This window comes from Stomoxys calcitrans, chromosome 3 (assembly GCF_963082655.1).
Source record: "Stomoxys calcitrans chromosome 3, idStoCalc2.1, whole genome shotgun sequence".
NCBI classification, from domain to species: domain Eukaryota; kingdom Metazoa; phylum Arthropoda; class Insecta; order Diptera; family Muscidae; genus Stomoxys; species Stomoxys calcitrans.
In genome coordinates this window covers 184,336,857-184,353,387 of record NC_081554.1, presented here as the reverse complement: position 1 = coordinate 184,353,387, position 16,531 = coordinate 184,336,857, and the positions used below count along the sequence as shown (strand labels likewise).

General features: G+C 34.1%; 1 protein-coding gene and 1 long non-coding RNA gene across 6 annotated transcripts in view; one reads left to right on the top strand and one right to left on the bottom strand.

Annotated features, from left to right (window-relative positions):
• The first annotated feature begins 10,547 nt into the window (after positions 1–10,547).
• On the top strand, positions 10,548–10,997 carry LOC131996369 (uncharacterized). Its single transcript, XR_009397818.1, has 2 exons — positions 10,548–10,689; positions 10,825–10,997. It is a non-coding gene; the product is annotated as an uncharacterized LOC131996369 (long non-coding RNA).
• Positions 10,998–11,453: 456 nt separating this feature from the next.
• LOC106084388 (sodium/potassium-transporting ATPase subunit beta-2) overlaps positions 11,454–16,531 on the bottom strand; it is an 80,386-nt gene continuing 75,308 nt past the window's right edge. For all 5 annotated transcript variants that reach the window (XM_013248024.2, XM_013248031.2, XM_013248028.2 and 2 more), the window contains one exon: positions 11,454–15,381. In XM_013248024.2, coding sequence (XP_013103478.1) covers positions 15,278–15,381 — 104 coding nt within the window. In that variant the 3' untranslated portion in view covers positions 11,454–15,277. The remainder of the gene's footprint in view (positions 15,382–16,531) is intronic.

Sequence of the window (16,531 nt, the reverse complement as noted above, 5' to 3'; positions counted from 1 at the left end):
TACTGAATATTTTCGTGATGCTATGACTACCGATTATGTTGTATTCGCGCTCATTGGGGTAGTTGGTATATGATTGACCATTTTGTATATTGACCCTTTTATAAGATTTATCGTTCAAGTGGTTAGGGAAGTTGTAAGAAAGTAACGGTTGTATTCGCACATGTAATTAACGGTTAGGGCTACCATCACAACAATAAAAATGTTAACAAGATTAGGTAATTTTAGGTTCTGGATACACTGAATAAGGTCAGCCGCCATACAAGTGCTAGACATTGAGGATGCTAAATTGTTCTCTTCTTATATTCCTTCCTTGCTTATGTTTTCTTCTAGCTAATTGACATTCTTAATAATGTTCATGGGGCCTATCCACTTTATGCTTTCGTAAGTAAAGTAACCTTCTGTTAGAGAATCCAAGGCGAATTTAAACAGGTGATCTCACGCGAACAGCTGTTAACAGCCGGCCGGGTTTGACAGTATTAAGATGACAGATTTTTGTTTGCATTCTCTTTGTTGTTATCTCCTTTCTCTCATATTTTCTGCTCGTGTACGCACACGTATACACACACTCACACAAATTTATTTGTGTGTGTTGGCAAAACGGCGATCAGCTTGATGACAAGATGGCGGATTGCACCATATGATTTGTGGTTGTTCTACAAATGAGACCACCTTTAATTGTTTCACCATGTATTGAATCCTGTTTTAGGTTGGAGAGCATGCGACCAGAAACCTGGCTTACTAGCAGCTTCAATCGGAGAAATTAAGGCCTAAACAGAATGTGCACGTTAAGGAGCATCGCGTTGAAAAATGCAACTTTGCAAACAAATGTTAAAAAGCAAATCGCTAAAGTTAAACAATTTTTAACTTTGACGACCAAAAACACTACTTCACGTGTAGCAACACAGAATGACGCTCGCTTTCGAGGGTCAAAGTTGAACATTTGATAACTATTCCGCGTAATTATGTCATGGCTAGTACTATGTTTATTTTTCACCGTTGAAAACCCATTCTTCCGCGATTACTTTTTTGAAACACTTCATAAAAAATAATGATAAAATAACGATTTTATTAAAATTTTACCATAAGTAATGATGGAATGCCCTACTGAATGGAATCAGCAAGTTGTTTTGCTTTAAAATCTTTTATCCAAAAAAAGTTTATTTCTAAAATCTTTTTGACATTTCAATTAACGCCATTTGCAACTCAAGGTAGTTTCGTTGGGGGTCGATTTTTGTTGTTGTGCTAGTGACACTGCCTCTTAATTGTACCATGATTTCAATCGTTCACAATGAAGTGGCTTCACGCGGATTTATACCATTCCAATAAAGCATGTTTTGCATGTTGGCGCAGTGAGCCTCGTCACAACAGCTAATTTATAGATATGAAATTTAAGGTCTTGATGCAAGGGTGTCTCACGCGAACAGTTGAATACAGCCGGCCAGTTTTACGATATTATGATAAGAGGTGTAGAACTATATAGTTAATCTTTGCCAGCTCTATCATACTTTTGTGTATTTGCTAATGGGTCTATCATCTAAAAAATCAAATAATGGCTCCTGAGGTTTGGTCTCCGTTGTCGAATTCATATTGACCGGAATTCCTTTGACTGGCAAATCCACATGCTCATTTTCAAAAATTGTTGATGCTTGTTCAGCATTTGAATTATAGTGAAAACCGTTCTTTTTGAGTGATGCATCTTGCATATATTAGCCATCCTAGTTACTGACCGTTTTTATTGACTCCAATAAAGTATTTTGCATATTTCTTTCTTGCTATTAGTATTATCAGCGAAAGAGTCTCATATTTCCCACGAGAAATCTTTTCAGTTGCTTGTTCGAAAAATGGTAATATTTTTCTATATCTTTAAGATATTTATTTCTTCAGCCGTAAAAGGTAACGGTGCTTTAATAGTTGCTAATAGGACTTAATGGTACAGTTAAGAGGTGGAGTCATTAGCATAACAACAAAAATCTACCCCCAAAGGAACTACCTTGAGTAGCAAATGCCTTAAATTGAAATGACAAAGTGGTTTTAGAAATAATCTTTGTTTTACAACTTATCTTCTACAAAAGTGTTTTATATTTGTATTTTCATCATTATAACACTGTTTTGTTGCTTATGTGTAGAATATCGTATCAAATACATCTTTTTAGAAAAATATCACAGCTGTGATATCAAGCCTTTGACATTTAGATTTACTGCAAAATCAAAACAAAAATAAATAAATTGTACTTTCGCATGACTTCACCTTATAAGTGCATCCTGATAGAATTTCAACGATGGTGTCATTTGCAGCTAATATTCGCTGTATCAATAGGTAGAAACTGTTCCACCTCATTGGCATTTCTTGTACGATAGCAAAGTACATGAGAAGTCTGCTTGAGCCATTTTAAAATTTTCGTCCGCTATGGCGCTTTGCTTAAAAAATCTGACTATGGTCTTATACTTTGTAATCAAGGCTTTTACTAAATCGTCGTTGTCGAATTTCAAACCATCCTGAAGCACCAGATGCAACGTGTGAGCAAAGCATGGAATAATTCTAATTTTTAATATTTCGCACGATTTCAGCATTGAGCTGTCCCTATCCGTAACAATACAAACGGTTTTGTTGAGCACATTCCAATGATTTAAAATATCTTTCAAAGTGTCGGACCCTGTTGTTAAATTATAATCATACACAAAATGACAAAAAGCTATGGTTGGCTCTTGATGGCCACAAATTACATGTGGTAGATATATCAGAAGTATCTTTTAGCATTGTTGTTAATTAAGCTGAAGTTTCCTTAAACACATCACTTAAGTGTGTAGACCGCAGGCCCACTCTGTCCTCTAACTTTGATCCATCTGTGTAACATAATCTTCCAGATGGCAATTCTGACGGAACCCAAGTATCGCCATCTGGAAGATCATGTTACACGGATGGATCAAAGCTAGAGGACAGAGTGGGCGTGGGGGTCTACATTGAGAACCCAGGGACTGAGATCTGTTTTAGACTGCCTGACCATAATACGGTCCTGTAGGCGGAGATCCGGGCGATCACGGAATGCGTGAAGTGGTATGGTGCTAACGAGTGTGAACATCTTTACCGTCAGTAAAACTGCCACGAACAGTCTAGCAGTGTAAAAAGATGATTAATGCCTTCTCTGAGGATGGCAAAATCCACATCGTTTGGGTACCGGACCATAACGGTGTAAAGGGGAAATGAAAGGGCACACGATTTGGCGCTGAAGGCCAGAGGACTGGAGGGAGTGGGCGACGAATGCGCATGCAACATTGTGGAACAGCGAAACAGTCGGTAGGAAGACGAAAATTCTATGGGGGGATCCAGATCGTGAGAAGACGAGGCCATTACTGAAAGGAAGTAAGAAGGAGGTCAGTATAGCTATTGGTATCATAACTGGACACATAGAACTACGAGCTCACTTATGTCAAATCGGTGCGGTATGTGTAGGGCATGCGGGGAGATGATGAGACGCTGGAGCATTTCCTTTGTCTTTCGCGTCTAACAGATACCGGCTCTTAGTTGGAGACACAATACCAGAAATGAACAAACTTAGTGGAGTGGTATTGAAAACAATTAATAATTTTGTAAGTAGCACGGAATTCCTAACTTAAAATGTTCTCTTTGATAGGTTACTTTATAGTTTTTAGAGCGCATAACAAGCCGATTACTGGCTTAGGTGTATGTCCATAGTGGCATGGGACGGATTAATATCTGCACCCTCTTTTCAACCGAACCTAACCTAAGTGTGTTTTGTTTGTGAGCTTATATTGGGGATATAATACCTGACTATAGTTTACAAAACATTCGTTTTCAACTATGTTATAAGGCTGTACATCCCATGCTTTAAGTTTGTGTCATACATAACGACTCTTTTTAAGTAAGAACCTAAAGAATACATCGACGATCTACAACTGCTGCTTGTTGATGCGATGTTGTATCCACCGAAATAGCTGGAGTTCTAGAATCTGGGAAATGCATTTCCAAGCCAGTGATATCTCCTCAGATAATCGTGAAAATTTGTATTAAGTATTTCCGCTGGTTTAAAGTACTTCCATAATTGTGAGGTTTAATTTTTCTTTTTGTGTGTTCGAGTAAGAGATTGCATAAAAAAATCTGTCATCTTAATATATCTAGTCATTCCGTTTGTAACACATCGAAATATTCTCTAAGATCCCATGAAGTCTCAATCTAGCCATGTCCGCACGTCCACTTGTCTGTCGAAACCACATAGCGGTCGAACGCTATCTGCTTCAAATTTCTCACAGATACTTAATATTGACATAGGTAGTCGGACACTGCAAATGGGCCATATCGGTTCAAATTTTAATATAGCTCCCATATAAACCGATCTCCCGATTTGACTTCTTCAGGCCCAGGATTCACTGAATTATTATTATTAGTGAATCCTGCTTCAGGCCCTGGAAGCCTCAATTTGTGTTCGATTTGGCTGAAATTTTGCATGCGGTGTTCTGTTATGACCAAAAAATGCGCCAAGTATGTCAAATCTCCCGATTTGCCCTTACAAGCCGCAATTTTTGTCGGATTTGGCTGAAATTTTGCATGTTATGTTCTATTATGACTTCCAGGATTCACTAATAGAAGGTTAGGTCACATGTAAAAACATAAAGTGGATAGGCCCCATAAACATCATTAAGGATGTCAAATCTGACGATTGAAAATGTCATTATATAGGAGAAAACGTAAACAAAGAATGAATGTAAAAAGAGAACAAGTTGACATCCTCAATGCCAAGTACTGTCAAATATTAAAAAAAAGTATATCGGCTGATCGCTTGGCTTAACCTTATTCAGTGAATCCTGTATGACTTCCAACAACTATGCGAAGAACGGTCCAAATCGGTCAATAACCTGATATGGCCCCCATATAAACCGATCTCCCGATTTGACTTCTTGAGTCCTTACAAGCCGCAATTTTTGTCCGATTTGGCTGAAATTGAGCATGTAGTGTTTTGTTATGATTTCCGACAACAGTGTAAAGTACGGTCCGAATCGGTCTATTACCTGATATAGCCCCATATAAACCCATCTCCCGATTTGACTTCTTGAGCCCTTACAAGCCGTAATTTTTGTCCAATTTGGTTGAAATTTTCATGGGATGTTCTGTTATGACTTCCAACAACTGTACGGTACGGTACGAATTGGACTTTAACGTGATATAGCTCCCATATAAACCGATCTCCCGATTTGACTTCTTGAGTTCTTACAAGCCGCAATTTTTGTCCGATTTGGCTGAAATTTTGCATGCGGTTTTCGGTTAAGACTTCCAGCAACAGTGCTAAGTTCGGTTCAAATCAGTCTATAACCTCATATAGCTCCCATGTAAAGCGGTCTCTCGATCATCCTTGTTCGGTTTCTAGAAGCTTTATTTTTTATGGTTTGACAGAAGTTTGGTATGTAGGATAAAATTATGACCTTGAACTAAATTTTTTGCAGAATCCATGGTGTTCCAAGATTCGGCCCGGCCGAACTTAGCACGCTTTTACTTGTTTGTTATTCGTTTCTACAGTTGTTTGGGCGAATAGTCGATGTCAGTACTAGGCTATAGATGTTTAGAGATAGGAAGTACGGCGACGTCAACTATTTCGTTAACCACATGCTGGCAGGTTATGGTTACTTCAGGAAATACTATGTACATCGAATCGGCAAATGCGATGCAAGTGCATTTAGAGGAGATAGAAGTTGCAGACGATGTAGAACACAAGATATATTAAGTTAGAGGTAGTCGCAGTTGCCTAACATCAAAATATAGAGTGCACTATCTGTCAAAATCAGTGATTAGTGCAACTCTTATTTTGGGCATGTTATTAGTTCGTGCAAGTTTTGGTTGTTTGTGTGTGTTATAGTTCATAACTATAATACGGCATTAGGCGAGAGACTTATTCGTCACATGCCTACAGCATTTTCTCTACTAGACCCACAAAAATATGTTTATGTATATATATACTAAACCTCTGAATTCTTGAAGCCTTTCCAAATAAAAACCAAGAATATGTTTTTTGTTTTCTTTTTATTTGGAATTACTTAATTCCATATCAACATTATTACTTTTTGTTTTTTTTTTATTGAATTCAGTAAAATTTATTTTGTTTTTTCTCTTCTCTTTTTTATTTAAACGATTTTACCTCATTTATGTTCTGGTTTTTTGTCTCATTTTCTGGTTTTACTTTTTAATAAATGGTTGTTGTTAATTACCTTCTGTTTGTTGTTGTTGTTCTGGTTGTTTTGTTTTTTTTGGTTTGTATTATTATTGTTTTTATAATTTACCTCTGTTTAAATTTAAACTTAAATTTTACAAAAAGCAGTGTTTGTTGTTTTTTTATATATACCATGATTTTGTAGTTTTTTTTTTACTGAATGATGGTTTAAATTTGTTACTCTTCTTTGTTCATTCATTAAATCTAAATTAAAGCAATACTTATGTTTTTCTTTTTTTCTTAGTTACTCTTTTTTTAAGAAATAATAAACTAAAAATATTTTGAAGAAATAAAAAAAAAGAATTTTTTTTTTAAACCAAATAATTTTTTTTTTGTTTTTTTTTTTTTGCATAATTTTTTTATAATAACAACTTTATCATGGGGAAATTACAAAAAATTAATAGTTTTATTTTTTAAACTAAAGGGGGACTTAACTTTGTTTTTATATTTCTATATATATTTTTTTGCTTTTAAATTATTTACGATTTTTGTTTGCTAATTTAAGTTTTTAATAATGTCGCGATGTCTGTGTTTTGGGGTTTGAAGTGTTTTATGTGGCTTTAAGAACTAAAATAGTTTTACATTGAAGCTTTATGACTTTTTTTGTTTGTTCTTATTTTTTTAGCAAAATGGTTTTACACATTATATTTTTTTATTTTCTTTAACTAGCTTATTTAAACATTTCATTTTTTTTGGTTTTATTATGCTTCACACTGACAAAAAGGGCATTTTTTTAATATGTATATATGAACAATGTTTTATTTAAAGGAGGAGGGGAGGAGTTTTTAAGGATGTTTGTTTTTCTATATATATATAGTAGCTCTTATTGGTAAAAGCAAACTTTGTGGGAAGTTAAAATTTAGGAAAAATTGAAATGACATTTTTGAAAAGGTTAGAAGTTTTGTAGTTTTTCGGAAAAAAGTTTGCTGGGATGTGAATTGTTTTTTGACGTGTGTGTTTTTCTTAAAGCCTAAAAGTAGCTTACATTTAAATTGTGGGGATTTTATTTTTTTTATGTTTTGTTGTTGGTAGCACTGCTTTTTTGTATTATTGTTATTTTTCCATCTTCTCCTTCATACTTCTTTAACTCTCGGATTTTGTTTGTTTGTTGAAAACACACAAAAATAAAATGACACAAATGTTTGGTTGTTTTAAAGACAAAACTTAATAATCTTTATTAAATAAATTTTTAAAAATTAATTGTTAACATTTTTGGGGTTTAGTGGGGTTTATGCTTAACTACAGAGTGAGACATAACTAATATAAGGTTTGTTTGTTGTTGTTGGATTTGCTTTGGTTTATTACTTTGCATCAACATCTTGAAGTTTTTTCTCTAAGCGCCCTCTAGTGTTGTGTTGTTGTGGTTGTTAGAGACTTGACAGTTAGTTATCAGCTGATTCCTTGCCATTATGTTGCGCGAACGCCATTCGCCTTATGCTATCTCTTGTCATTGGTATTTGTTTATTTTCATGAAAATTCTTTTGTTCATCATATTTGTCTTTAAGTATTAGTTAATATTATTTATCTCATCATAATAATAATTATTATATTTAGCATAACACTCAAAACAAAAAAAAATATTTTTACATACATTTTTATTTGTGTGTAAAAAATGGCAGTTATTTGAATATATTTTTTCCATTTTATTTTAACTTTAAATACAACAACATTCCTTGTACCACACTTGATTTTTTGTTTGTTATGCTCTTTAACACACCAACAACACAACTTTGTGGTTTTTTTCTCGCTATAAAATGGTTTTCTTTAAAATACACATATGTATGTAGGCTTATTAGCGCTTTGATGGCTAAAAAATTGTGTAACAATTGAAAATGATAAATTTTTAAAGAATTTTGGAAAAGATTTGGGGGAAAATGTTCTGTAAAGCAAAGAGCAAAATGCATTTGAAATGGATTGTTTTGATCGTATCCCTTTACTTAGTATATTTTAAGCAGCTGATTTTACAAAAGGAAAACAGCTGTTTGAAACGAATCAAGCAACCGAAAGTATTTCATTCGAGTGACACATAGCATGCTGACATAAAAAGTTATGCGTTAGTGGGAACTGGCGATTTCTGTTACAATGTCCGCCGAGGGTATATCAGCGACAACCTATTACGGGGCATGTTGCGTTTGCCAAAGTTTCTTGTGGTTATACTAGTTTGGACTTGCTAGACGTTATGTGTTGCGTATTCAAAAATTTGTGCAAATTTGCACAAATTATTACTGAAAGTCGTTCTGGTTCTTTTAATGCTAGCAGAAGAGAGCGGGAGAGTGGGTCATAGCTAGCAAAACTTGGATATTTTGGTATTTGCTTGGAAATTTCTACTGGAGGTTTTTTCCCAGCGGGAATTTGCAGCATCGAACGGCTGTTTAATTCAGATTAATAGCACACGAGAGTTAAGCCTGTGTGTGTTTGAAGTTTGCCCCTGTTCCTTAGTGGAATCGTCATGGGCAAAATTAGCATTTTTTGAGTTAAGACTGTGTTTACTCTCTCGTAAATTTTTACTTAAAAAGTTCGCGAACAGACCTTTTTTTAGCTAAAGATATTTTTTACTCAACCTAATACGACAGAATATCCATGACCACCTATTAGGGTGCACCTTGTTTTTTGGTAAGTTTTATACTAGTTTTGCTTACTAGCCATTACCTGCTGAAGGCAGTTTTTACTGTGTCGCAACCTATTACGACAGAATATCAGTGAACCTATTACGTCACACGTTGTATTTTTGATGAGATGTTTCTCTAGCATGTTCGTACTGACATTGTCCATAAGTCTTCAGCAGCCTGGAGGAGAACCTTTCGCAGCCTAGAGGCTTTTCCCACGGAGCTGTAAAAGCTAATCTAGAATTGATTCTGAGCCTTTTCTGACTCACTCTGGCTTATAAATTTTTTTATTTTGGGCTGTCCTTGTGGCCCCTGGCTTGCTGAAGTGTTTTCTGCAACCCTTCAGTATCATGATCAATGTCAGCAACCTAGTAATTTTTAATAGAACAATTAAGGCGATCTTAGCAGTTTTCAGCAGTGTGACTTATTCAGACCAGTTTGAACCACGAGCTGTAAGAGCTGTGCGACGACGATAGCATATATACTCGTATCAAAATAAAACGGCTGCGTTGGCTAAGACATTTTGTCAGAATGGATGAAGAAGCTCCAGCAAGGTGGTGCACTCAAACCGGGACGACCAAAAGGCCGATGGAAAGATCAATTGGTGGGACACATCTCGAAACTTGATGTCAGAGATTATAAAATGAGCCCGAAAGATCGAAGCGCTTGGAACACTATTCAACGTTCGGCTGGCGGAACAAATGTTCTGTCATAGCCAATTAAAGTAAGTAAGACTTATGCAGGCTGCACAATATTATTCAACAAATCTTAAGGTTTGGAAAAATCTTGACTCTAAATTACTTGGACAATTAAGTTCATTGGTATACCACAGGAACAAGAGAAGGAAAAATGTCTTCAATTTCTTCTTATATGTAAAAAACAGTTTTCGATAGTGATTCAATTCAGAATGTTCTTTTATTTTTATTTTAGTACTAAAATCAACAATTTTAGTTACACTAGGGGATCTTATGCCGCAAGGGTCCAATTATAGTTGGGCTATAGCGGCAGTTTGCAATAAGACGTATTACTTAAAGATACCACAGGAACAAGAGGAAGAAAAATGCCTGCTATTTCCTCTACAAATGGTTTTGTCAAAATTTCCTCTTATATGCAGAACATTCTTAGCCCTAAAATCAGCAGTTATAGTTACACTAAGCGATCTTAGCCGCAAGGGTCTAATTTTAGTTGGGTTATAGCGGCAGTCTGCAATTAGAGGTATTACTTGAAGATACCACAGGAACAAGAGGAAGAAAAATGCTTGTTATTTACTCTACAAACGGTTTTGTCAAAATGAGTTTACAATAGTGAATCATTTTTTGTTCTCAATAAATTCCGAGCGTCAAGTTATGAAGACCTAGGTGGATAAGACGTTGACACCCTTACATGAGCAATGCAATTTTAGTTGTACTAGTATGGCCAATTAGATTTTCATTAATCTAAATTGGCCGTCTGGAATCGGACATGCTTGAAGATTTTAGTCAATTGTGAGTAATTTCGTGTTCTAAAGTTTTGGTAAGGCTTATGTTGCAAGAGCCTAGTTTTCATAAGTCTAAATTGGCTGTCTGGAATCAGACATGCTTGGAGATTTTATTCAATTATGAGTAATTTCTTGTTCTAAAGTTTTGATAAGACTTCACATTATGTCCATGGTCTTAACCTGCATGGTTTTAGGTTTCGTTAGGACCGCAATTGGTAGCCTTAAAAAATTCTTTCGAGGTGCTAACATAGTGAATAACTAACGGGTTAGTTGGTCTTGTCATGGATTTTCTTAGGTCTATAATCAGATGTATACGGGGACAATTTAGTCCATTGTTATACTACAGGACCAGGAGAAGAAAGATTACCTTGAGATCCTATTGTCGCAGGTAAATGTGTATACTAACAAGTCTTCTGAAATAGTGTTGTCGGTAGTGCATACATGTTGGTTCTCAATAACTTCAGAAATCTAATTTGCAATCCTATGATGGTTTCACATGGGACTTTCTTGGTTTTGTAATCAGACGATCGTGGATAATTTTGTCCATTGTGATACTACAGAACTAAGAGAAGACATATTACTTACAGAGTACCTATTGTTGCAGATTAATGTGTCTACTAACGAGTCTTCTGTAGTAGTGTTGTCGAGAGCGCATCAATTTTTGTTCTCAATAAATACAGAAATCTCCATAATAACGCCATTGGATAAAAGCAGACAAACTATATATGCAGAACGATAAAACCCAATGTTAGCAACCCTCACACCACATGGTCTTATCCTGGATTTTCTAAGGTCTGTAATCAGATATACGGGGACCATTGTTATACTACAGAACCAAGAGAAGACAAATTACCTTGAGAGTTGCAGATAAATGTGTCTACTAACGAGTCTTCTGAAATAGTGTTGTCGATAGCGTATCAATATTTGTTCTCAATAACTTCAGAAATCTAATTTGCAATCCTTATAGGTTTTTATTTTTTTTTTAAATTCAATAATCTCAATTGAAAAAGTATATACGTTGTATAAAGTGTCCCTATTAAATCCATCTAAATTGTTTTAAACTAATTTTTCTGAATTACTCCCCCATAATAAATTACTTCGCTAGACTCTCGCTATGAAATAATTAAATTTTATATGGAATATATATATGTATATGTTTATTCGATCAACTAGCAAATTTATTTATTCTTCACAAATTTAACATTTTCAATTTGATACATTCACTAAGAAGATAAATTACAAATTATCCATTACAATATCTTTGTTTTTTTTTAGTTTTAATTTAGTTTTTAATTTTTTGTTGTTGTTGTTATGCAGACGACATTCATTTACATAGAATTATGTGTGGAATGTATTTCTAGGCTGACTGTGTTTAGACAATTTTGGTTCTATTATTCTTAGAAATCTTTTAGCGTTTAGCACTAGCAGGTGTACGTACATAAAAAGATGTTTTTGAGAATGAATTCTCATTTTGTAATTTTTTGGAATTTTGTTATAATTTTTTAAGCTGTGGTTTTTGTTGACTATTTCCGTTTTTTTTGATCATATTGACTTTAGGAGGGGGAATGTAAAAGAGATATAATTTTTTGTGTGTGGGAGTTGGTAGAGAATTGTTTACACTATAGTTAATGGAGGGAAACGGGGTTATATATTTTTTAATTAATCTATTAATAAAATTAAACAAAAATACATTGAAACACAACTAAGACAATTGTGGTTTGATATTGTTTTGTTTTAGTTTAAATGAGAAATTAAAGAGAAAAATAAAAAAATTTCGAATAATATTACAGCAGTAGAGTTAATGTGTCTGTGTGTGTGGTGGGTGTATTATTATTACTTTTTGTTTCTTTCAGTGTAACCAAAGCTTAATAAGCACAGTTGCAGATTTTGTTTGTTTGTTTCGCTTTTTTTATATTCTCTTATTTATTTTTCGTAGTTCTTTTTTTTATTATTTTTTGTTTACAAGAAGAAAAACAAGGTGTTTGTTTTGTTTTCAACAAAATGGTTTCTGTTTTTTAAAAAATAAATATACATATATTTTAAATTATGATCTTTTCTCTTCTCTCAACGGTACTCATCATGTTTAATTTTTTTGTTTTTTGTTATTAATTTACGGTTGTTCGGTTTTGGTTTTTTGTTTTTGTTTTTTTCAAGATGTGTGTGTGTATATTTGTCTCTGTTTTTAGGTTTTCTTGCTTTACTTAACTTACTTTTAGTTTATAATAAATTACTTATTTTTTTATTTTTCACTTTTATTCATTTTTGTTTTTTTTTTTTGGTTTAAGTAAAGAGGATTAGTTTTTTGTTTTGGTTTTAATGCATTATTCTCTAGACTCCTTAGCTTTGTTTGGTTTTTATTACTTTATTTACTTGAAAATTTCCTAAATAATGCTTTAAATATTTAAAAATCTACAATATTTTATAAATCTTTTTGTTGTTGTTGTTGTTATTAAGTAATTAGGTTTTTGTTCTTCCTTCATGTTGTAGGGTTTCTCTGTTGTTTGTTCTGCTTAAATTTATAACAAATTTAAACAAACAAAATTGGTAATTGGTTGTTGTTGTGTTTGTTCTTTATAATTTGTTTATTTTCCATAAAATATTTACTAAACAGCATTGATGTTCGTCTTGGTTTCGTGTGTGTTGAAAAATATGTTTTCTATATAACAAACAGTGGCTTACAAAAGTCTACCTACTAAGGCTACTCTCAACTACCAGCGAAGTTGCATAAAGGTTAGGTTAGGTAAGAGTGGCATTCCCTTACAGACTCACCTAGACAATTTTAAGTCCAATGTGATACCACAGTAGCGACAGACCAAGGCTTATGGCGAGAATCGAACCCACGACCCCTGCACTGGTAATCCAAGCACGCTACCAACTCGGCTGCTGGGGCGCCCTTGCATAAAAGTTGGCTTGATTAATTTTAACCTTTTATGAATATTTCATAAAATGATGCTGAGGTTTTAAACAGGACTTAAAATATTCCAAAATATTTAAATGCTGAAAAAATGAGTTAACAAAACATTGTCTAAGCGATTTAGTTTAGTTTAATTCCAAACTCAGAATATATGAGTACTTAAAAGCGAGTTCATACATCTCCTAATATAATATCACTGAAAATGAAGGGACAGCCACAGTTTGAAGAAAAATGTTTGACAGCATAGAATCGAAATTTCTTCAGTTCTACTGTCAAGCATATTAGGTCTGCGATCTGAAGGACTGCGGTGGAATCGTTGTCGAAATTAGCCATTTTAAGGGATTGTATTTTGATTTTCGCAAAATAATCCATTTAAGAAGAAACCCCAAAAACCATCAGCCGATTTAATAGAATTCACTAGGAGTTGGAATTTCCAACAGAATAAAGCCATACTTAAACCTGGGTTTAACAGCTGAGTCCATTAAGGTTGTGTAGAAATCAGAATGATTTGAATTATTTTTAGCATATACCGGGGTCTTCCGAAAGAACTTTGGAGATAGCGATGTACAAACGATTTTCTTTCGTATGTACATCAATATTTGCTGAGTTTAGACAGGGAGAAAAACTGCAACGGATCTACAAGAAGATTGTTTACAATAGTGAATCAAATTTTGTTCTCAATAAATTCATAACTCTAGCTAAATCCCTTAAGAAGGTGTCACTCACACAAGGGAATTTCCTTCGCTGTAGACAGGCAAAGGCAAAGCGCTGTAAATTTGTAGCAGGATTTTGGTCAGGACCTTTTAGTAGTAAAAACTGCTGCCACTAGGATGTATATTGAGATGTATAGGCTGGACTGAGTCTCCATATAACATTTCTATTTCTAAAATAATTTTCCGCTTTGGTTTATTTTTTTACTGGTTGGTCTTCAGCAATCCACCAGTAGTAGATATGACCATTGTATGTAAACTTTTGTTGGCCACTGTATGTATATTAAGTGTGTACAATAATAAAGTGGAAAGAAGAAGGGGGGAAATTTCTGTTCTTAGATTCTCTTGGATTTTCTTTGAATATTCTCAAAAAGATGCTCTTGTTTTACGATTTATAACGGAGAGTTAAAGAGGGTTAGGTTTTGGAGGGGAGGGTTTCCATTTCTTTTGATAAGTGTTTTGTTTTATCTCTGCCTCTGTTTTTTTTTAAATACCAATTTTTATAATAGTTTCACTTTTTTTAGTACACAGTTATTAAATTTCTTTTTCAATAATTTTTCGCTGTGCTGATTTTCGATATTTTTTTTTATTTTTTTACATAAACCCAAAAATTATTAAGAGGAACTTAAAAACTCTGGAACTGAAGAATACTGAGAAAAATTGTTTAAGGAAAACCTAACATTGTTTTTGTTATTTATTTTTTTTAATATTCAGCCAATCAGAGTGTTTTGTTGTTGTTTTCTTCGTTTTGTCAATACAAACAAAAACTTAACAAAATTTTTGAAAATTTGAAAAAAAATTGTTTGTTGTTTTATTTTTGAAATCTGTCTCAAAAATTAAGCTTTTTTTTGTGGAACTTTTATTATTTGCTAAAGTTTCTTTCTTTTACTTAGTTTTTGCTATTTTTATTATATTTTTTATGGTTTGTTGTTTTCATCATTTTATTTATTTATTTATTTTTTCTTTAGTTTATTTTTGCATCTTTGGTTTTTGCTGTAATTTTCTTTATTTCGTCGTTGCATTATTATCAGATTTGAAATAATGCTTTGCGTGTTTTTGTTCATATTTTTGGTTTAGAATTTTTTTCATACAGTTGTTCTTTGTTTTTCTTCTTCTTCTTCTAAATTTTGCTTATTTTTTGTTACTTTTATTTAAAAACCTTTCATATTTGCTGCTGTACTATTATTTATTTCTTTGCTATTTTCTTGTTGTTGTTGTTGATGTTTTTGATGCTGTTCCTTTTGTTGTTGTTGTTGTGGTTGCTGCTGCTGTTTGTTGTCTTGATGCAGTTGAAGTTGATCTTGTTGTTGTTGTTTTTGCTGTTGCTGTTGACTATCTTCCAAAGTTAGCTCTTAATCAACCATCAACTCGAAGTGGACGGATCCTCTCCTCTCCGAACGATCGTGGTGAATATTACGTGCCCAAGCTTTGCATTCAATATTGATTAAGACACCAGCTAAAAAGAGATAGAATAAAAAGTTCATGATTAGTAATTTATTATATATAAGATATTTATTTTACATATTTCCTTTATAAAACTGTCAATTAAACCTATTTTATGGCTTCATGAAGTTTTGTGGATAATGCCGTTAGTTTTAGTATGACATATAAGAACCGGTCGATGGTTAGGTTAGTTTAGGTTGAATGGGTCGCCCACCAAAGGTGAGTTCACTCGGAGGCCAGTTTGGCCCATTGTGGTACCCTAGAGAGAGAAAGGGAAGAAAAATGAAAATGTGAGACCTCGTACTAGAGGTTATACACGAATAAAAAGAAAAAGACAGGAGGATTGGAGAAACCCGAGCGGAAGGTTAAGAATCGCCCTTCCCTACGCCAGCACGGACCTACTTATGCCGGAACCTGTGTCACCCCCTCCGTCGGAACTATCCTGTTCCCTCAACAAACCTCAGGGGAGATACTAGAGGTACGTTCGCAAGTTCACCCAGATCACAGAAGAAACGGCTACCCAGAAAGGAGAGCCTACGCCTCTGCAGACCCGGACAGAAACACAGCAAGTGCTCAATAGTCTCTTCCTCATCCTCATCGAGGCAACTCTTACATAAGTCATTGTGTGGTATGCCCATGCGGCCTATGGCACAGTGTCCGGTTATGGCCCCTGTCAAAGTACTCGTCGACTTATTCGATTTTTGTCTTTAATAACAAGATGCAAAGTAAAGGACCCGCCAATATACCATTAAAAATCCAAAATAAAAATCCTTAATCAAGTATAATATCTTTCACCAAAGGAAATGGTTCCTTAAAAACTTGGAAAATTTATCATCTTTAAATTAAGTTAGGTTATTTTTTGCTCGTATCTTTAAAATTAGGACAAAAACGCTGAAAAATTCTTCTGATATTATCCCCGGGATCGTAATCCATGCGTTAAGCGTCGTAGGCGGACATGTTTATCTCTGCGTCAGAGGTAACCATGAAGACAAACCCCTCGTTTCAAATTCTGGAGGGAACACCCGAAAACAGTTTCAGCTGAGATTATTGCCTTTCCCCCACTGGCGGAATTTGTAAGGTATCCAGCCATGTTAAAACTTTATTTCGAAGTGGTATGACTAAAAGGCATTGATCTTAAAATTTAATTAGACTCATTGTTAAGA